Consider the following 21,883-nt stretch of genomic DNA (forward strand, 5'->3'; position numbering starts at 1 on the left):
CTATTCTACGCTAAACGTGCATTTAACGTCTACCGATTGCAGAGCACTCGTGATCGAATGTTGTAAATACTAGTTCCCCAAATTCGATCCGCTATTTTCCAGCAAACTATAAATAATGCATTGGCTTAACCAAAGACAGTATCTATCTAATGACTTTACGTTTGACTGTTTGTATGTCTAGTAACTTAACGTCAGAGATGGGAAAAGTTTTGTTCGAATAAAAGATGACAAATAAAACCAACCGTGTATAAAACGAACCGTTCGTCGTGAAATATTTTGTTCCGTAATTCAATTTCTAATCTTTTCGACGAGTTACAAATGAAAAGTTATTCATCTTCAATTCATTATTCAACTTTTATCCGGATACAAATTTTGCCCACCTCTGCTTCATGTTCGGGTGTTTACATATCTAGTGACTTTATATTCGACTGTACCGCAACGCCATCTCTGTTGTCTTCGTGGTAAACTTGTAGGGTTTAATGTATCAAAACAACAATGGCGACGTAAGGGTGGAGAGAGTGGCCTTGACGGGCCAATATCTTGAGCGGCTATCCCAGCATTCCTAACCATACTCTTCGACTACTTTTCTAGTTTTCGTTTCTTCGCTACACGATTCTAGGCATCCTATTCAACTTCAACCGACTGCAAAATCATTTTAACTTCTTTGAACGATTGTTCCTGTTGATGGTCGCGCTTCGATAACGCTTATTGTTCGTTGTTCGAACCGTTACCGTTCGAGTTTGTAAGGTTGTGAACGATACATTAGAATCAATTTTGACGTAGTTTAGAAGTTTTGAAATCTGTGATTAATTAAGTGAACGTTTTACGTGTAAGTATTATAACAGCGTTCCTAGCGGGAAGAGGTTGGAAACCACTTCCTTGTGGACGAGTATGACTCTAGTTTTAGGGGTTCGAAGTTTTTTGCAGGATTATTTCTTGGATAAGATGATGAATAGAGGTATAATACATTTCTAGACGCAGACAGGATCTCATTGTTTCGTAGCTTTAACGTACTCAGGCAGCGTTTATCTCTTCGAACGTTGTCTCTTCCCTTCTAAATTGGTACAACCATTAACGTTGACCATTATAACCATCAATGCACAATTGTACTGTGTCCGAATAGAAGTAACTGTTTATGTCCACTTAAATGTGTAGAACAGCTGTGTGAACCTTGTATACGAGTCTCGAGTTCCTATATGCTGATCAGCGTAGCTGGACCGAGCACTGTGCTCCTTGATCATTGATATTAACTGAAATTTTCTGTTGCTGTATTTTAGGAATCAGAGATTCGTTATTCTTCTGATGCAGCCAGTGATAGAATGGAACGACAGAAGCATCACAGTAGTAAGAGGAGAGATTTCAATTCCTGAAAGCCAAATGCATTGTCGCCATGAACCGAAAAACTACAGATGAACTGAATAGGTATTGAAAATTGTTGATATGAAAAACCATTGGCAACAATCAGTGGAAACGATTGTGATGTACTTAGCGTTTTTTTTTCTTTTTTTGTTTATGAATGATGACCGAACAAATCCAGGCAATCAAGGTGTGTGTTGCGATCATTGCGTCGATTGTTAATACCCAAACACTGCACGGGCGTACATCGACACTTTTCTCGTAAACGATAAAAATAAACGTTGAGGAACACGTTCAATGATTAAGGAAGAAATTGAACGCTCTCCTCGCATTCAATTACAGCAGCTATACGTAATAGGGTAGACAAGTATCTTAAACGTTTAGGTGTCCTTTTTTTTATTTTGATAAATCAAAAAGTATGAAGGAAAATGGCTGAAACTAGTCTGAAAGCTTTAAATAGTTACTTATATTTCATTACAAGTCGTAACGGAATGTGTAAGTTAATTGTATTTTTTATTGCAATCGCGAAGAATTATTAGAACTTTGTTGCTAATAATGTAACAATCGAACGGCAAGTTGCTTTAATCGTATATGAGATCATTCCAGTAGTTTTAAACGCGCAATGTACGACGTTTCCTTTAGCAAATTATTTCCCCTTATTGGGCGCCCAGTACAATTAATCTGCTATAAACACGAGCATCGAGAGAATTACAACGAATCACAGAGAACCAGCTAATATAACTGTGTGAGAATTTTCTCGAGCTATACGAATCCATTCGTTGCTAATTATGTTTGCAGAATATTTATTTTCCATCATTTATAAATTATACCGACGCAATCTTGTGCGAAATATCTATAAAGAGACACTTTATTTTATTATGCAAAACGTATGTTCCTGTAAATATTTGTAAAATAAAATGAAGACTAATACTAACAATACCACAGACTTTCACTGGTATTTTGGTACATGCGTACTAAGGAATACTTCACCCAGGACATTTTAACATGCTTCACCGATGAAGCATTACATCACAACAAGACCTGACGCTTAAATAGTAAGACTTAAATTAAATTGAATACTGTCCACGTTACATTCAACTGATGGTTTCAAGGAATGACTTATCAATTTTACAGTGCAAACTAAATGAATTATCTAACTATTTTACATGAGATTGCTACTAGGAATACGTTTGAACGTCTATTATAAACATAGAGAACATGTAACGCGTCTTATGTCAGATAAAGGAACGAGATAGTAGTAATCTTCTATTTGTCTAGTCCAAGAGTACTCTGGAACTAGACGCTTCGTCGTCGCGTTTTACAAATATTACGTCATGGGCTAATTTATCGGTTCTTACGACGAAAGAATAAACACTATAGCCCCTGGACTCCATAAAATCGATCAGCTCCTTGCGACCAGCTTCAATGTGAGAAAATTCCACCGAAAGTGTCTGAAACATTTAACCACTGTTACTACTTTCATTTGTATATTAAATGTAAAAACATTCCTTAGCAGTAAAATTTAAAATTATTTAAATTAAATTCATTACACGCTTCATCGTTAAAAAAGGACACACCTCTATATTTATCATGTCGAATGGAATCGTTTTTAATACTTGTAACTCGTTGCCTTCTATATCAAGGCTGAAGTAATTAACAGTGGTGATGTTAAGCGCCATCATGTAATGTATAAATGGAAAACACTGAACAGTGATATGAACACCACTGTGGACCACATCCGGAGAATTTGGCAAATGGCTGTCCGTGGCATTCGGTTCGTGAAGACGTCCCACATTTTGGCCCATCAAGAAAGAGCTCTAAAAGTGGATGAACAATACAGCGCGCGTATAAGGTATGAACACAAGCTACTTGAATCTAAATTTGTGTTCAGTAATTGTTTGCCACAGATTACAAATTCTCGTACCACCGTGGGATATGGTTCAATACCAAGACACGTGGGTGTCAAGTAAGCCTTCCTGTTCTTCAGTAGCATTTTGCTAAAATTTATAGGATCAGCTTCTACCAGGAGACCATTCCAACCGAGTTTTCGTTCCAGGACCAACGTGTTACTACGCATCTCTCCATCGTAGGCGCCACACTCCACGAAAAACCCGTTTTTCTGTAAACATAAAATGGTTTTATTCTTTGAAGAACTATCTCGTACGATTACCATCATCTACAACAGAATTTCAACATATTAAAGAAATATACAGTAAATATTGGCCGCTCAAGGTCACTGAGTGGTTACCCCCACCATACTGTTTGAAACGCCATCTTTCCATTTTACATGGCAACTGACGTTTAACAATTGATACTTTCAATTGTATCGATTCAATTACATTTTATCTAAAGTTAACTCACAAACGTCGAAGTGACCTTGAACAGTTAATAACTTCCATTTGTACATTACGTCGTACATAATATTCAACAATTACTAATTACAATATTGCTGCTACCTTATCCTTGAGAATTTTACGAATAACACTGGCTTGACCCATCGATTGATCCTCGATTTCAGGATTTTCAAGGTTGTACGACTCATTCGGATTGTGCTTCCAAATTATCCAATCCCGTCGAAGTTCTTCCATATAACGCTCCCACTCTTCCGTGTCCAGCACCGATAATTTTTTATTATTATACCATCTAACACCTACAAAAATACCGGAAAAAAATTTGAAGAATCAATGATCGAGACAATGATAACATAGATATATCTGTAAAATCAATAAATAAATACGGTAATACGGACCTAGTGCCCTTAACCTATTTATACCTGAAAAATATACTACATAACAAATTCTTGATAGTTTGATAATGTAGAACGAAACTATCATCTCCAGGACATAAGCAATACTAATTACTTTATCCACAAAGACTTTCAGTATATACAAATACGATAATCAGTCGTTTCCTATGAAAAAAAAATATTCTATTAATCGAAAGAATATTTTCTATATCCAAAACGCAAGTCATAAATGGATTAATACATATTTGACACTGGTAACGTGTACTCACGAACTGGAAGAAGCTAGGTAAATATAGACTGTAACGTGGCTTAATTAAATTAGGAATTATGGGTCATGGAAACGTCACGAATACCTCTATAAGCAACGTCAATTTTGAATACGAATTAGAATACGATAAAAAAATAAAAGTTACCTTAAATTGGATATTTCTTATGTTTAAATCTGTTGAATCCCATATAACTTATGCAATTAATGCTATTCCTAAATAATAAACATAGCTGGTTCCGAAAAGTATAATTAAACTTTATTTAGGTTGACTTAAATAAACAATCATATCGTCGATTGATTACTAGTATCATTGATTACTAGCTGTGTTGCACACTTACGTAAATACCAGTCACACTAATGTAAATACGCATAATGTATGACGACTACTATGCACTGCTAGTATGCATCTGCGTAGTACGGTCAAGTTTTCTTTGACCAAGTGCACAGTTCAATTCGAGAAAATGTGCGTTGTTTATATCATATATTTAGGTTCAAATTAATCTGAGACACAAAAATTCTTAAACAGGTTGAAGGACTTCCTTACAAGTCCCAATTTATTATTCCTGTCACTAACGTAAAGAATTTTTAAGTAAGTTGCATTTGAATTACAAATTTATATCGAACAAAATCTTATTGAAGACATTTTTGCTTGGATTTTATTCGGACGAGTGTGTACCTCTAATCTTGTATAAAAAGTGCCGTAATAATACATACGATTTCATATTAGCATTCATCGTGTAGTGTGCACTTACATATATTTACATACTTTCATACGACATTCAGCTGGTACAACAATTACATTACAGACATCGTCTAGAGTGCACAGTTTTCTCGTAATAACAGATACGGTGCTCGAAAAAATATAATCGTTAACTGTCACGACTAGATACACAAACGTTGAAACTTACTTGCGCCACTTAAGCTGTTAATAATATACAAATAATGTTGCTCGTTGCCCGTATGAATGTTGAGAATCAACATTGCAAAATGTTCAAGAACGTAAATTGACTCACATAAATGATTATATATTGAGGTAAACACGTGGGACGTAAGCAAATATCATAAATTAATTAGATGTTCGGCTCACTTAAAGGTTAGAAAAGATATGTAAATGAAAGTCGACATTGAGGTGTATATTTGTAAACTTGTGAAACGCAGTCACAGTACTAAAATTATAAAATTGCACAAGAAATCTAAGCAAGTCATTTTACTTTTTATTGTCGATGAAACTGTAAAATTAACAGTGTGCACTAGTCTAAACGGTTTACTATATATAATTGACAATTATATCACGCAATCGATGAAAAACGGAAAGAAACTATGCAATCAGACACTATTTGCAGGAATTTAAAACCATAATACCGGTTATTCTAAACCTTTGTAACGAGTGTTAATCGCAGATAGATATCGAGTGAAATTAACATTTGCCGAATGACATAATCGGCGATAATCGATACACAACCGTTACAAAATAATGTGTGACTGCTACGATGTTTTTATTTTTACGTCAGAAAAACTGTCCGTAGAAACAATCCAAAGTGTCAGGAACAAACGTTAGTAGAATTCTATAGCGTGCACAATTCCATAATAAATGAAAATTGTCTTAACCCTATTCCACCCTATTTTACCTTTAACTATTGTAACTACTAACTATCTTCATCTAAGGATGTGATTTTTCTTTTGGCATTAATTTACCAGGAAAAACGAGGTTTTAAAACCGTACAATTTTTATCGGACATAAATAAAAAATAATCGATCGTCTAAACTCACCGTCGGTAAAGTTGTACCACTCAGCCAAAACTGCAACAGTAACAAACATTACGTTATAAATAAAATGTGACACCATAATGATTTCAAGAATAAGTATGTATGTCGGTAAAAATATTGTCACATTTCGAAATAACGATATTCCAAGGATTCACTATTTCGTAAACTATCGAAAGTACTTAAAGTGAAAAGAAACATAAAATATGTTTAAATATTTTTAAATATTTCTGAAGGTCGAATGCAATTATGATTTTCCACCGTGAAAGGCATATTTTCAAGATTAACTCCTAAGAAATTTATTTTCAAATGAGAATTATTGCCTATTGTTCCCATAGTAACGATAAATCAGATAGTGGAGGTAGATGAATGTGACTCGTTGAAGTTGATAAAGCAAAGAAAACAACAAAATTTGAATAAAGTCGTATTATTAATTCCATTACTCTTCAATTCATTTGCATAATGACACTGCACGGAACATTAAAGGAATTATACTTCAAATAAACAGCAATATACGTATGACGTCAGACACGTGTCCACCTTGTATGTACATCATTTTAAAAAGATATTCTCGATATTAACGAAAAATAATACCGTAATATACGCAAAAAATTTTATAAAAAGAATATATTATTATGTATGTTTATATTTGATTTTTATTTCATTTTGTATTCTCCACTATTTAAACCGGATTTTTAAAAGTGATCAAGTCCATCATTGCATGTTTTAGAAAACAAAAATATATAATAGTCTATATGGACAAGATTTTTTACTAAAAATGAAAATATTTTTAATGCTAATATGCAAATAGAAATATATATACTTCTAAATTATTTGGATAACGTACTACAAAGTTTCCATAATGTCTTGACAATATTGTCTGAAATATTACAGACATTACTACAACTTATACGGAGGCGGGAAAACGTAAACGTCGTGTATAGCGGCATTTTAGAAATATTCCTACAATATTCCGTGTTGCATAGATACGTAAAGTACAAATGGTTTATCTATGAAACGTATATACATACCATCTTGATAAACATTATTCTCCACGTTGTACGCGTGTGTGGCATGCTTGTATAAAAGACTAGACGCGCACTGGAGTATTATAAAAATAATAAGCACAACGACTATTAGCCCGACTAACATGTACCATTTGTGACGCCAAAACGGTCTAAATGATATATTCAAGCACATTTTTTGACAAAAATTACAAGATCTAGCCCTATTGTGTTGTGGTTTACCAATTCTTAAGGTTTATTTATATAACCAATAGACGGAAATCGTTCGATCTTATTTATTTAGACACGGTTTTGGAAATATTGTCCTTTATTTATTCGTATATATTACAATTGTATCGGATTCTTCGATATTATTTGTGTTCACAATACCTTAAACTTCACGGTAACGGTATCACTAACAGTTACACAATCTTTTCGTTGTAACTGAACGTTAATTAGTAACTGTTCCGATCACTTTGAAAAAGTAAACGAAGGTTATGGTGTGCAAACAGAACAGATGTATAACTGCTGACAAGATGCAACGATTTTCTTCGCTGCTTCGTATTGCACGCACATTGAATGATCACAGAAATATCATTAGTCGCGCGAGAATGAGAACTGTAAAGATGAATGAAATTCGATGCAAAAAATGATACAACCACAAGATAACATTACACTCGCACGGTATTGAGAATACTGACGTCGCGTATACGGCTGCGGTGTTTAAGGTACGCCGGTTTAAATTTAGTTCGGACGGTCTGGGTTAAGAGATGACAAACGATCGAAGAACAAGACTATCATCGAAGAGGAACGAATATTGGCCTTCCTAGGTCGCGTGCTCGAAGCGGTCTCTTTTCGTGGTATATATTGGATGCACGCAGTGGTGTACCTAATAAGGGTGACAGTTAGAAAGGGGTTGCTATCGAAAAAATTAAAATAACAATACAAATTACCGAACCGAAGACATTTATTAAGACTAAAAAAAATATACCGTGTTATATATTATGATGTGTTCAATAGCAAACTCCATATCAAAACTATTTTCATAATTTATAGGATTATTATTTCTGGTTTTAACGAAAATGCAATATTATTAAATCGATATGTTTTAATGTTAATACACGTAAAAGGTATATTTAAGCTTAAATATAATTTTTTTAATATCTTTAAAAACCATATCATCCAAATATTAAAAATATTTCACAATTTTGTGCAACATTGTAATAATTTTATACGAAGTTAAAATAAACTGAAAATATTGCCAAATGAGAAATCTAAACTATAAAATAAATCCCATCACAAATCTTTGCCGTTATAAGACCACATTACATACACACATACATATGTACTCTCCAAGAAAGTAGGTACACCTCACGTGGATTCTCCGCAGGATACAAATAGTGGCTTTCGTAGTAGCTACAAAACTAAAAAACTGCTATAACTATTATTCCTACTCAATTGCTACTGCTACAGCTGTTAATATGACTACTACAGCTATAATTATTTATTTTTTGTCTTATTTATTTTCCTCAAATTTTCCTCCTTCTTTTACGCCACTGAAAATGTTCCGAAGTTTTGAAATTATAATATCATTTCCAAAAGATTTCGAGAATTCAAATTTTCGAATTTTTGTTAAGAAATTTTCGCAAATTTTTGAAATTACTATTTTATAATTAATGTAACTAAAATTATATAACTTAAAAAAGTGATAGAAGGAAAGAAAGAAGGGTCCATAGTAATTACAAAACAATCGTAATACTCGAGATACTCGAGATATTAATGATATATTAATATTATTCCATATGTCGTCCGTGTTGATAGGATACATAGAATATAAAATATTTTTTTAGTTGCTCGTTTTAATTGTCACCGCAATAAGTGCTGTAGTATAATTTGATTCTGAATCGAAAACGTTGGATGTAATATGAAAATGGTAAAGGATTCTAAAGCCTCCGGGTCGTTGAACAGAAAATTTCATTGAATCTCCGGTCTATACAATACCTCGTGTACGATAATGTAAGAAAAAGATTTTGAACTATTATTTAGTTGTTAGGTTATTCTTCGATTCTACTGTATCTTTCACGTAATATTTTAACAGAATCATAATTGCTTAAACAATTGTTTAAGATGGCGGAAGAAAATCATTGTATGTATTTTGTAAAAAGAAAAAAACGTTACTGTCGTATGACAGTTAAAAAAGGAAATGAGTATTGTGGTGAACATCAAGGAAATTCATTGGATTCTATGCAGTCTAAAAGAGTGAAATGTCCACTTGATCCTACACAGTAAGTGAAGTTCTAGTAGAATGGTCATAGCATATTTTCCTACATGTATATAAAATTTATAGATCGTTTCCAGTACATGTTATGAGTCAAGGTTGTCCAAACACTTGAAGGTGTGTAACGCAAAGAGATTACTCGACTCACAACCTTCATTTATAGTAAAAGGGATTAATTTAAATGGAACATTTGAAGCATTACAACATGTACCACTCTGTGAACTTAATCAACTTGTGATAGATACAGTTATAAACAAAGTGAAAGTTGCTTATGGTTGGTAATGCATGTGTTTTTATTTTAAGATTCAAAAGTATGACATTTTTTAAAAATATACTTTAAAATATAAACTTTTTAAATTTTATTTTCAGGAAAATTACCACAATTTCCAAAAGTAGTATTGGAACATGATGTACTCCAGGGTAAAGTACACGATGAATATTGTGGGAGAGCTGTTAAAAAGCACTTGTTACAAAATTCATCATTACTGTCACATTTGGAACATGCAGGTCTTGTACAAGATAACACATGTTTCATTGAATTTGGAGCAGGAAAGGGCAAACTGACTTATTGGTTGGGACAAATGATAAAAAATAAAAAAAATAGTTGTATTCTGTTAATAGACCGTTCAAGTCATAGACATAAAAGTGATAATAAATTAAAGAATGAACACTCTCCACTTGTAATAAAGAGAATACGAGCTGACATTGCTGATTTGAAACTGAATGATATTACAGAAATTCAGAAATTTGATTGTAAAGTTGGCATTGCAAAACACTTATGTGGTTCAGCTACAGGTATAAGACTAACAATATATTTTTACATATAAATATTTTTAAGACATTTAATACTATACTATATGTACGTGAAGTGTATTATAAAAAATGTTGTTCCACAGATTTGACTATTAGCTGTTTAGACCAAGCAATGCAAAATGAACCTAAGTGCAATATTACTGGCTTAGTAATTGCATTTTGTTGCCATCATAGATGTGAATATGCATCATATGTTGGAAAACAATATTTGGAACAATATGGATTTACATCAAACGAATTTACAATTTTATGTAGTATTGCTAGTTGGGCAACTTGTGGATCTACTTTCAGTAGTACAGTTACAAATCAAAATGATCAAAATGATTTTAAAAATACAAGGTAATATTTCTAATGTTTATCTTTTATCATTGGTCAGGATTTTATTTCTTCTTATTTATACATAAAATTACATTATATTTTTCAGAATAGGCGCCAAAAATTTAACTTCGAGCGAAAAAGAAAACATTGGTCATAAAGTAAAATTGTTATTAAATTGGGGTCGTTTGAAATTTTTGGAAAGCATCGGATTCCAAAGCAATTTAATTTATTATACGACTACCGATATATCCCTGGAAAATATGTGTATAATAGCTAAAAAGACCAAATACACTAGTTTATAAATCTTATAAATAAGAATAAACATTAATTCTAGCCACTATAATAATCACGAACTTAATATTTACTAGAAACTTTCTAGTAGCAATAAAATGTAATTAAATCGAAATCGATTTAATGTTTTAATCAAAATGATGTATCTATTATTAAATAAATACGATTTTATTAATATTATGGCTTTGCATAAAAATAAATCTCCATTATTGTCGGTTTTAATGTACTTGAAAAGAACTTTCAAACAGAATTCAAGTGTAAATAAATTCTTTTTTCCAATGTTTTATAGTAAATTTTTATTTTTCAAAATTGAATAATTTTCAAAAAGAACTAATCAGAGATCCTTACGACAGCCGTTTTTGACGCGCATGCGCGAAAGACCCGATCTGCTGGCAATCCAGCCTATGAATATACAACGCCCCGCCCAAATACAACTTAGTGTAACAGATTCCAAAGCATCAAGTGATGCGTCTCTTTGAAATGACTACAGCGTTACCTTATTGTTACTAGTGTTGAATTACGTACGTATTAGTTATTCAAAATTTCATCAACAGTCAAAATAAGGACGCAAGAGAGGCTATAAATTACTTTACGGTATGTAGCGTATTAATATGTTGACTTATTAACCCACTTGAGGTTCTCTAAATTCCTTCTTTTCAAGAGCTTGTTTCACAAATTTTAAACTTTATCGAAAAGATTATATTTTTTATTAAAATCATTAACGGATGCACAGTATCATTAATATTAATTCTGATACATAAAAATCATGCGGTTTAAGTAACCCTAATTTCGTAATGTTGATCTCACGCCACGCCTTCGTTTTCTTAAATACAAAACGCGAGATTTGTTTTTCCTTCTAGAAAATAGTTTTATGAATTATAGAATTATTTGACAATGTCTACCGTCCTTATTATATAATTCCTGCAGGTATTGGATGTAATTGTTTAATATTGCCAATCTTCAAACATGTTTTTTTAATTTTAAATGAAATTTTCTATGTTTGAAAAACGTTTAATTAGTTTTATTCTCTTTAGTCAATTCATAAATCCATAAGCTCATTCAGAAGTTCACGTATTGAAGGGAAAAACATCTTTGTCTTTTTCAGAAGAATCTCAGTCTAAAATTTATAAAATGTCCATTTTAGACGAGCGAGAGGATTACCTGAAGAATCCCTTCTTTGTGAAGCATGAGTACGGTGACTTCACACCATTTTATATTACTGTCAGCATCTGTTCTGTACTATTTGCATTCCTGTGTATTTTGAACATTGGATTTTGTTTGTGTTCTCGACATCGAGGTTATTGGCAGAGTCCTCATACTGGTAAGTTTTTAATAACGTTTATCTTAAACTGCTTTGTTTCCTTGAAATATTTTATTTACTTTGAGCTCAATTTCAAATTGATTTCACAGTTATTTCATATTGTTCTTTTTTTATCAGGAAATAGGTGGATTCAACCATTGTGGACAGTATTACCACATAAAACACCACCTATAGATTTAACTGAATTAGAGCCAGGACGTGCCTTTCAGTCAGAGGCACGCGAAGTCTTGCAATATCACAATCCAAAATCATACACAACTGCACCACAAACACAGGAATACATGGAGATGCAAAAACGTGAGAGTGAAATTTAATTAGATGCTAGAAAGAAAAAAGTAATTAGATATTAGATCTGATATTGTGTGCATAATCAAAGATTACAAAGTTTGAAAAGTATTAATATCAAAGTACGAATATCACTTTTGCTTCACTCTTATATAAACTAATACATTGTTTAGCCAAAGCTAAGAGCTCTGAAGTGTACACAGTACACAGGATAAAATTGTAAGATTTTTGAAAATAGTTTAAGTAGACAATTACGCCAATATGGGACTGCACATATTTTGGCCAGCAACCACATGTCTGACTCTTTTTGTTGTTTGTGTTTTGATAATTCTACTAAAATATGGATCGCGTATTTGTAAATTACGGCATACAGCACTGCCGTCCGATCAGGAGTGGGAGGGAAAAGCATATTCTCGAAAACTTTCTGTCTCTATGGCGTAAAAATAAGTAGATATCACCATATGTTTTCAAAGATCTGTTTGCCTTACGTAGAAATTCAAATGAAAACTTATAATCTATACAAGCATATTTGCTCTATATCCGAACGTAACATTTTACATTTAAAAATTGTTATAGATGCTGTTTAAGTAACTTACTTAAATGCATATATATAAGGAAATATCATTCCTCTAGTTTAAAGTAGTATAGTTGCAAATCTTAAAAATTAATGCCCTATATCTTTTATACAACATCTTTTTATGTAGTGTAAGTAACATTAAATAATTCCATCCATTTATATAAATAATCAAGATTGTTATTAAAATTTTATATACGATTTGTGTCGCAAAAATTGGCAACATAATTGTTCATTGAATAATCACTTACGTTACCTTTTCATATAATATACCAGTAAGTTGATTTAGACATGTTCGGTAATTTCAAATTTTGGAAATGCATTTTGTGGCACAAAATAAAAAGACAGAAAATATGTATATAAAAATACTATATGACTATTGAAAAATGTCAATTTACATTATCTGTTAAAAGCAAAGATTCCATCCTATGTAATATTGCCTGTATAATAGCAATATTATTGTCCAAAAACTTTTGTACTTTTTATAACCATTTTTTTGACAAATAAAAGATGCTTGTCTTTATGTAAAACGTGTGTGTGTCCAGGTCAATTAAAAATGATGAAGGCAATCAATGTTTTATATATAATATTTAGTTTTTATTGACAACATTGGATTTTTATTACATGTGTAACGATTACACAATTATTTAATAAGTAGATACATTATACAATTTCTGCGTTCAGTTATAACATCAGCTTGTAAATAAACCACTGACGATTTTCCACGAACTACGAGATATTTGATTTAGGAAATGTTAATTTGATTCGATTGCCTATGCAACTAAAATTTTAGCGTACTTTCTATCAATACATCTTTCCCATGAACCTTCCCTCAATTAACCAACATCAACGCGCATTTGACTTGCTGCAAGAACCGGATGAACCAACGAAATCGCCGAACAAAATCCTTCCTCGCGATGATCGATTCCGCTAACGAGTTTAAACTAGTAACATGATCAATGATTAAAAAACTTTAATGGCGTAATCGAGTGACTGTCACCACTGTTTGCAAAGGCTTTTGATTACGTTGCGAGTACAGCGATGGATTAAATTTGAAAAGCAATTAAACGCTTCTTCCTTCATTATGAAACGATTAAGAAGACGATTAACTTCTAATTGGTAGCGTATTTCTTCTATCGTTCTGCTATGTTACAATGCAGTTAAAACACGGAGAACTTCCATCAAGTTCCACACAGAGGTGAAGCAGTGTTAATAATTATGCTTAGTAGATGTTTAATGATAGTAATTAGAAGAGACCATAGAACGTAGACAATGCTATCCTTACCCTAGCGATAGATTCGTTTTTCCTTCATTTTATGTGTAATGATGATATGGTGTGTATATATGTATATATATACGTAATCTAGCTATGATCATCGACACCGATCAACACCACCACTGAATCCGTATATTCTGCGTTCATTGAACGTTTTCACATACGAATTTATCGTGTGCATCCGGCATCGTAATCTGAATCAGCTGACTTTACTTATCGAATTTTTTTGTTTGTATACATCTAGACTTAAAAACAAATACAATCTTGTATTCGGGGAAAGGTTTGATTTCTATAGTTTCAATAGAACGTTTCGTAGGGACGACTTCTAATAATTGATATTATTAGTGTTCCGGCTCTACGAAGCCGCTTGAGACTTTCCGTTATGTTTATTTGATTTTCATGCTCATTTGGCTTTCGTTATTATTTTAACTTTTCCATTCAGAGATAATACGAGACACATATAACAACTGTATACAGCGACGTTTCTTTTTTTTTACGCAAGGGATACGTCTTGTCGAGAGGAGTCGTTAATACAATATCGGAGAAATGGTAGTAATTATCAAATCGTACTTATTACGTAAGGCAGCGGTTCCCAAACTTAGGGACGTGACAAAATTCATTGAAAATCTTCGTTTGCACATTCCAACGTTATAGTACATTCCACAAGACAAAAGTGAATCCAAACAAAACCACGTGACTATGGGTAGAGCCATATCGGCAAAGAGACTATTCCCCGAATACATACAGATACAATAGGATTTTGTCGGATTTACAATGCATCCGTGGGCCAGAGCGTCATACTGACATAACGGACCAATGAAATTTTGGTCACGTGTCAAGCTCTGTTTACATCAGACTTCGTCGTCTCATGGAACGTATTACATGGTGTGTAAATATCTTCCAATTCATTCTTTTTTTTAACGTTCGCGAATATTTATAATTTACGTCATTCTAGCATTCATCATAGAAAAGTCGCACTTTCTTTGTTTTTTCCATTAGCATCGTTGATTAAACTTTATAAATACCGTTGAAATTGCGATCGAATACTAATGAAAAGTCCGAAAAGTTTAGAAACCGTTGGATGTATATAAGACATAGTTAACATCGAACACTGTATATTACCTACGCGAAATTCGAGAAGATATATCTCTATCCACAAATATTGTACCTGGTTTTAAGTGTAAACACCGCAAGTCAAGAAAAAAAAAAACCGAACGGAGCGTGTCAGCCTGAAACAATCGTACGACAGGAGTGTGCGTGAAACAAAAATATGATGGGATTCAACTAACTACTGAACGCTGGCTATGGACACCATATTCATTTTTTCCCTTTTAACCCGAGGAAGACAAAGTTAATGAACATCTTAAAAACATAGAGATCGTATGATCCCTTTTCTTTCTTCATAAAACTATTTTCTAACTGTAGGGATGTCTACGCACGCTACGATGGATAATCGTATAACACTGAAAATTCGAATGGGTTTTTAATGATGTATACTTTAGTGAGAATATCTTTCATACAGAATCTCAACGGCAGTCGTTTTATATTAATTTTTGAAACTCGAGGTTTCTCTTTAATCAATCATCGAGACCGTAACACGGTGTTATAACGCTCGTGAATTCTCAAATTACATTTTTAGATACAACTGGAACAATGTTTGTCTCGTTAGTTGTACGTTTCGCCGATTATATTTACACGTAATAACACGGTTTGACTTCGATACTCGAAGAATATAATTTCTTCGTACAAACATGACAACAAACGGTAATGACGAGAGGAGAAAAGAAAGAACAATCTTTGACGACTTCACTATGCTACTGCGTCGAGAACATGGTTTAATATTCACACGTAAATTGGTACCCAGTAATTTCAGCGTCGGCAGAACCATTAAGAAGAGCATTATCAGGTTCAGCTATACGCTTTAGTACGTCCGCATCGCGATTAATGACATTTGGCCACGCATAATGGAAGTGATTCTGAAAACAGCAAACACGTACTATCGATAATTGTTACCGACAATCGGACACGTACCGACAGCAACGTTCGAGAATTCGGTTTCACATTGTTACGTGTACAGTTACAAATGTTACTTTTCGGTTACTTTTTAGACAGCATTCGAAAACCTTTTTTTTTTTTTTTTTTTTTTTTTTTTTCAAATTACGATCACTGCCAGTACTTTGGAATGCAGAACGTTTCCTGTTATCATTTGTTCGCTTGACACGCTAGACAGTATTTATTCGAAAATTAGAGTTTCACGTCAAAAAGACAAAATTGTGTTTTCGTTGCTTGTTGCCGAAACAGTTTGCCGCGCACCCCCTTCGAATGATTGATCGAAGATTTTCCCAACTTACTGCTTACCCGACTTCTTGTTCGATCGTTCACCTGAAACAGATTAAAATTTTCCTTTACATTTGTTTCTGGGGATATATCTACGACATTCGTAAAATAAAATTCCAAAAATTTTGTACATTCTTTTGATCATCTGTATGTTTCGTACGAATTAGATGGCATAGCATCAACCACACTCCTCAAAAAAAATGTAAAAATATACCGTTTTTTTTTTTTTAGAGATTTTTTCATAATGTTAACAATTTTATATTCTAATTAATTAAAATAATAATTATTTCATACACATTATGATTCGATACAATGTCTACTATATATATTTGGCTAGTAATAAATTTTACATTGTAACGTTAATTACCTACTGTCGGTAATGAACGTGTAAATTCTTGATTTATTACTAAAGAACGAGTACGCTTATTTAGGCGTTTGTTTTGCAACGAAATGATTATTATGAGATACAGAAACACGTCCTCCTTGGACTGAAGTTCTCCTTTCTATTCAGACGTTTACACGGCACATTTATTGCTTCTTTTGTCCGTGACCCCAAGGAGACGCTTCAATAACCTATCTTTAACTCCATCAATGCCATCGTCAAGCGTACTCGACGAAGCGAGGTGTCGTGACACTAGTGTCAATCTCAAGTACAACTAGAGTACAACAGACCACTGAGCCTCAGACAATGGGGTTGTTGGCGTTGTTCAATAATATCTCGAGGAACTTCGTTTTTACGTCATTTTAGCAATGACAAATTACTTTACTTTACCGCTATACATAAAACTGAAACTTCTTTTTCATTTCGTTCTGTGGTGAGGAACGTGTATCGATTTCACATGTTTCGATATGATAGCCGTCGTGACAAAACTGTACCGGGTGTCTAATATTTCGTACTCGTTGAAAAATATTTAGGAACGCTAAAATAATTTACAATGAAATTTCACCATTAGTCTTAGACATTAAAAGCCTGATATTTTTTTTAAACTTGTGCAGGTGTATTGTGAACCTAACTACATCGCGATTTAATAACTGTATATTTACGACAACACTTTTCGTACTTGCCACCAGAGGGTCTTCCGTACGGTTTCATTTCCGTAAGTTCTTGCTCTCCAATAGCTGTCGTATACAAATCCTTTGTTCAAGAAAGGAACATCTTCGAGGTTAAGATAGGGTCTGTCTGGTAACTTTATTAATGAATACTTTGTGTTAGGAGCAGGAAACATTGAATGTTAAAGGTCATTTTAAGTGACTATTTTCACCGTATCGATTGGCTCATTTGGTAATGGTTTGTGTATGATTATGATGCATTGAAAGTGAGATATGTTACAACGAATTTAATCCAGGCACAGTTTGAACTCAATCTTGTCGCGAACTCGGTATATAACAAAAAGCAATAGGAATACCTTTGGTGGTCTTCTTAGTATTGGTCTCCGATTTACACCTCTTGGTGAGTCGGCGCGTCTGCTCACAGGCGGCATCGCTGTTCCCCTTCAAATTGTCTACTCTTGTCATCAGCTGATTCACGCATCCGCTCCACGTGCCCTTTTCGTACCGGCAAGCTACGCTCATCGCCACACAGAGTTAATCGCGCCGCCATAAACTCCATTTACGTTCACCCACGGTACAAGTTAACGCGACAATGGTGCATCTTGTGTTACGAAACGGCGCGATTGGTTGTTCCCCAATGAACCCCCTAGATATTTCCGAAGTATTCACAATTGCGTTTGCACAGATGCGAGGAATTGTAAGGGAGAATTGCCAAAACCGTGCCACCTAACGCTTCAACGTTGTGTTACCGACGGAAATCGTAATAACATTTTACAAAATATGTTTAAAGCTACATAAATACGGTTAAAATTTATAATCGATTGTAGCTGAATTTATAAAATGTTTATAGTATAAAGAAAGTATGATCTGTCAATGTTTTATCTATAATTTTCTCTATTCGGTTATTTTATATATTCACCACTAGATGGTGTTTATATTCGATAATTATAGCGACCTTCCTTGTCAATTTAACAGATAATTAGAAAATTATCGGTGTTGTTTCTCATTAATTATTGACCAGCAGTCGATTTATACATATATGACTTGATATACAGATATCAGCTAACAGGATGTTTAAGGTTAGGATCTATTAAATTGCCTTAGTAATGACTCTATTAGATTTTGAGACGAAAACTCTATTGTTTTCGAAGAGATACAGTTTTGGTAACCAGTATGTATTAAGCAACTCTCCCTTATCTAACACTACGACTACTTCGAGATAGAAATATCAGTGCCAAGTATTGATTCGAAAATGATGTTCTCTTTAGGCGCAAAATTGCATGCATTTGCCGCACAACCGGTGCCACAATTACCACCAATACAGACAACCTTTCTCTTCAAAGAACACGTTGCATTTACAATTCGGTGGTTATTCGAACGTGAAAGCCAGTAGATCAGAAATCTAGATGTCGCGTTAAACTCGATCGAAAAGGTACGGCGATCAACCGGCGTCCATTAAATTAAAAAGTCCAACCACCACCCATCCCCGAGGTTTCTGCATGCTGAATACAACGAGTCTGCGTTTGATGGCGCAGCTCTAACGAGTTTTTAACCGCGACCATTTTCTTTCTTTTTTTTTAGCGCACTTCACGGCTTCCCGTACGTAATTCGACGCGAACAATAATTCCGTAGATAAAAATTCGAGCGATTGCTCGATGTAAAATAATTATTAAACTCGGTTATATCCCTTTGAGCACTTTCTTTTTTTTTTTAACGAAAATTTCTACCGATTCAATCGAGCTCTTTTTCTACTTTTATTCACCGGATTTATAGATAAATATAATATGTATGCAGATGATTACTTCACAACTTTTATTCGTAGAATTTTAGATTAATATTACGTACCGTTGTGCTTTGTGCTTTCGTCATCTGGATTTTGGATTAATATTTTGTATCATTGTTCGAAGAGACATTACCGTGTAATAGTTAATTATAATTCTACAGCCTTGACGGTCTGATCGCGATGGCGGCGAAGAGTCACGAAATCCTGTCGTCTCGCTGAATGAATCAAGCTGATTAGGCGAAGCGGATGCACCGTTGTCCGAAATCACCGATAACTAGGACGCGACGTGTCGTTCTTTTGGCTCGTTTAATTAATTAAGACGTTCCTTTGGGGAGGGTTCCTCGCTAATTAGCCGAGTCCATTAAGCCTCATTCTATGTAAAGAACGCGGCTATCCAATCGTGCCAGTCCCGGTAGATTAAACCGTATTAATTAGCGAAAGACACGTCGAGCTGATTACGATCAATGGAGAATAAACGTGTCCATTCGATTCTTCCTACTAGGTACGTTCAATTGATTCAATTAGTCCTGGCAAGCTGCTCAATTTATGAGTTCCTAACGAGGTTCTCGAACATGTTGGCTACAGGACGGGAATAAATATTTGCTTTCAGAGACCGTATTTGTAATCGATAGGGATCTATTACCAATTTTTTTTCTCCGTTTCTACGTATTCCACCGAACGCGAAGGTAAAAAGTTTAAAAGGTGGAGTGTGTTGCGTTTAACAACGTTTTCGCAACAAAAATTGTTAAAACGTTGACCAATTAGATCGTGCACGAAAGCTTCACGGAACGAAGGACTTAAATTTGGGAGAAGATTTCGCGTGGAGGGGGTTGGGAGTGTGGAGAAGGGGAAGAGGTCGCGCGGAGGGGGAAACGGTTGCGTGGAGGGGGAAACGGTCACGTGGAGGGGAAAACGGTTGCGTGGAGGGGGGAAACGGTCGTGTGGAGGGGAAAGAGACCGATTAGAGAAGACAGAAGCCACGCAGAAAGGAAGCCTTTTACTCCTAGAAATAACTTCGTGCGATCTAATTGATCAAATTTTTAACATTTGCGAGAAAACGGTTCGTCCGCGACACTTGGTTGCATTTGATCATTTTATCGAGCCGAACGTATCTAGGAAGCATTGAAGAATTCGAGTTTCGAGACGAATTATAATAATATTTTTGTACATTCTCTGATGAAACAATTGAATAGGTAAAAATAGCACACTACGTACAATTGTGCAATACGGTCTATAAAAATTGCGATACAGGTCGAAAAAGTCCTCGAGCAGCTTAGCAGGGTTGATTATACGCCTCGATATCACGGATGCGAATAATCTTTACGGAGATTGGAAATGCGATTCCTCGTCAACGGAAGTACACGGAAACTAATGAAGCAACCGGGCGAAGATTTTTTTCTCTTTTTCTTCTTCTTCGTTTCGAGGTATTACGCGTTTATAAGCAGAGATCCACAGGAAGCGTTTCAACGAACGAGCAAATATTTTTAGAACAGGGATAGGTACACGTATTAACTCCATTGCCTCGCGCTTGTTATCGGCGGAATTTTCAAGCTGTACCGTGTAACGAACGAACCATTAATAAATAATCGAAGCATAATGAAAATGGTCGATTTCGATACCAGCCGCTCGAAACAATGTGCAAACTCCCGTAGTGTATCGCGGTGCGTTTAAAATACTAGACGTACCATCATCGATAATAACACTGTTATCTATCGATAGCGTTACCCGATATACTATTCGAAAGACCGACTTCATTCAACGTGGAGATTCTCCGATTGTTTCCAGCGACCGAAAAAAAAAAAGAAAAGAAAAAGAATGTCGATCGATTTTTGTCGATTACTTAAACCATTCAACCTTCAGTTATTCCGACCGTAATGATACTTTTCCACTTGGTGCATACGAATGGAAACCATGATTGAAAATTGTCCGCGATCGACAACCACGAGTTTTACACGTAGTTCAGCCTGAATGGGTTAAGAGAGGTGATCGAGAACGGTGTTAAAAAATAATAGATGCGAAGTTTCGTACCTTTCTTGCACTTCTTCTCGATAGTCTTGGTCTCCTCGCAGGACTTGTCACCCTTCTTGAGGTTCAGTGTACGGGACCGTGTGTTGGTTTTCGAGTCGCAATCCGACCATTGACCCTTCACGTATCTGCACGACGCGGTGCTGCCGGATGCTACGTCAACAGATGTAAAACGTCAATGGAGCTAATTGAAGCTGCGACCGATCTCAACGTGGACGGTGAAATTCTCCGTGGACGGTTTTCTCGATCACGGAAAAACGTCGAAGAACGTCACACTCACGCGCGACGTGCGCGCGCGCGCGCGCACGGACGTCGGGTCAGGAGTGACCCACGCTCGAGCCTCGGCGGGAAAAATTTAATTCGAAAAACAGAGCAACGAATAAAAATATTTACC

At 34.6% G+C, this 21,883-nt stretch overlaps 5 protein-coding genes across 12 annotated transcripts in view; 3 read left to right on the top strand and 2 right to left on the bottom strand.

Annotated features, from left to right (window-relative positions):
* Positions 1-1,800: 1,800 nt before the first annotated feature.
* Positions 1,801-8,018, bottom strand: LOC143147854 (uncharacterized). Of its 5 annotated transcripts, none has more exons than XR_012992362.1 (7): positions 7,166-8,018; positions 6,141-6,170; positions 3,813-4,006; positions 3,281-3,475; positions 2,934-3,173; positions 2,292-2,807; positions 1,801-2,209 (listed from the first exon to the last, which is right to left on the bottom strand). XR_012992362.1 is itself a non-coding variant. In XM_076313537.1 (7 exons), the coding sequence occupies exons 3-7, from the start codon at positions 4,188-4,190 to the stop codon at positions 2,631-2,633; spliced, it is 891 nt and encodes a 296-aa protein (XP_076169652.1). In that variant the 5' UTR covers positions 4,191-4,267; positions 4,516-6,170; positions 7,166-7,284; the 3' UTR covers positions 1,801-2,630. The 5 variants fall into 5 exon arrangements, 4 of the variants coding, with proteins under 4 accessions (XP_076169652.1, XP_076169650.1, XP_076169653.1 ...); XM_076313537.1 differs by adding an exon at positions 4,106-4,267 and having other exon boundaries at positions 1,801-2,807; positions 4,516-6,170; positions 7,166-7,284; XM_076313535.1 differs by having other exon boundaries at positions 1,801-2,807.
* Positions 4,806-10,970, top strand: LOC143147853 (tRNA:m(4)X modification enzyme TRM13 homolog). Of its 4 annotated transcripts, none has more exons than XM_076313533.1 (6): positions 4,806-4,959; positions 9,266-9,423; positions 9,497-9,690; positions 9,786-10,211; positions 10,313-10,568; positions 10,654-10,970. In XM_076313533.1, the coding sequence occupies exons 2-6, from the start codon at positions 9,266-9,268 to the stop codon at positions 10,847-10,849; spliced, it is 1,230 nt and encodes a 409-aa protein (XP_076169648.1). In that variant the 5' UTR covers positions 4,806-4,959; the 3' UTR covers positions 10,850-10,970. The 4 variants fall into 4 exon arrangements, with proteins under 4 accessions (XP_076169648.1, XP_076169647.1, XP_076169646.1 ...); XM_076313532.1 differs by lacking the exon at positions 4,806-4,959 and adding an exon at positions 8,985-9,154 and having other exon boundaries at positions 9,237-9,423; XM_076313531.1 differs by lacking the exon at positions 4,806-4,959 and adding an exon at positions 8,985-9,154.
* A 309-nt stretch (positions 10,971-11,279) lies between these two features.
* On the top strand, positions 11,280-12,473 carry Wrm1 (wurmchen 1 transmembrane protein). Its single transcript, XM_076314036.1, has 3 exons — positions 11,280-11,432; positions 11,944-12,159; positions 12,277-12,473. The coding sequence occupies exons 2-3, from the start codon at positions 11,970-11,972 to the stop codon at positions 12,471-12,473; spliced, it is 387 nt and encodes a 128-aa protein (XP_076170151.1). The 5' UTR covers positions 11,280-11,432; positions 11,944-11,969.
* Positions 12,474-12,698: 225 nt separating this feature from the next.
* Positions 12,699-13,239, top strand: Wrm2 (wurmchen 2 transmembrane micropeptide). Its single transcript, XM_076314037.1, has one exon. It carries the CDS (start codon positions 12,706-12,708, stop codon positions 12,883-12,885), a length of 180 nt encoding a protein of 59 aa, XP_076170152.1. The 5' UTR covers positions 12,699-12,705; the 3' UTR covers positions 12,886-13,239.
* A 358-nt stretch (positions 13,240-13,597) lies between these two features.
* LOC143148158 (uncharacterized) overlaps positions 13,598-21,883 on the bottom strand; it is a 52,971-nt gene continuing 44,685 nt past the window's right edge. Inside the window, exons 3-5 of the mRNA XM_076314144.1 lie at positions 21,493-21,642; positions 18,038-18,193; positions 13,598-16,676 (exon numbers count right to left, since the gene is read on the bottom strand). Coding sequence (XP_076170259.1) covers positions 16,642-16,676; positions 18,038-18,193; positions 21,493-21,642 — 341 coding nt within the window. The 3' untranslated portion in view covers positions 13,598-16,641. The remainder of the gene's footprint in view (positions 16,677-18,037; positions 18,194-21,492; positions 21,643-21,883) is intronic.

The sequence above is a fragment of the Ptiloglossa arizonensis genome, chromosome 6 (genome assembly GCF_051014685.1).
Source record: "Ptiloglossa arizonensis isolate GNS036 chromosome 6, iyPtiAriz1_principal, whole genome shotgun sequence".
Classification (NCBI taxonomy): Eukaryota; Metazoa; Arthropoda; class Insecta; order Hymenoptera; family Colletidae; genus Ptiloglossa; species Ptiloglossa arizonensis.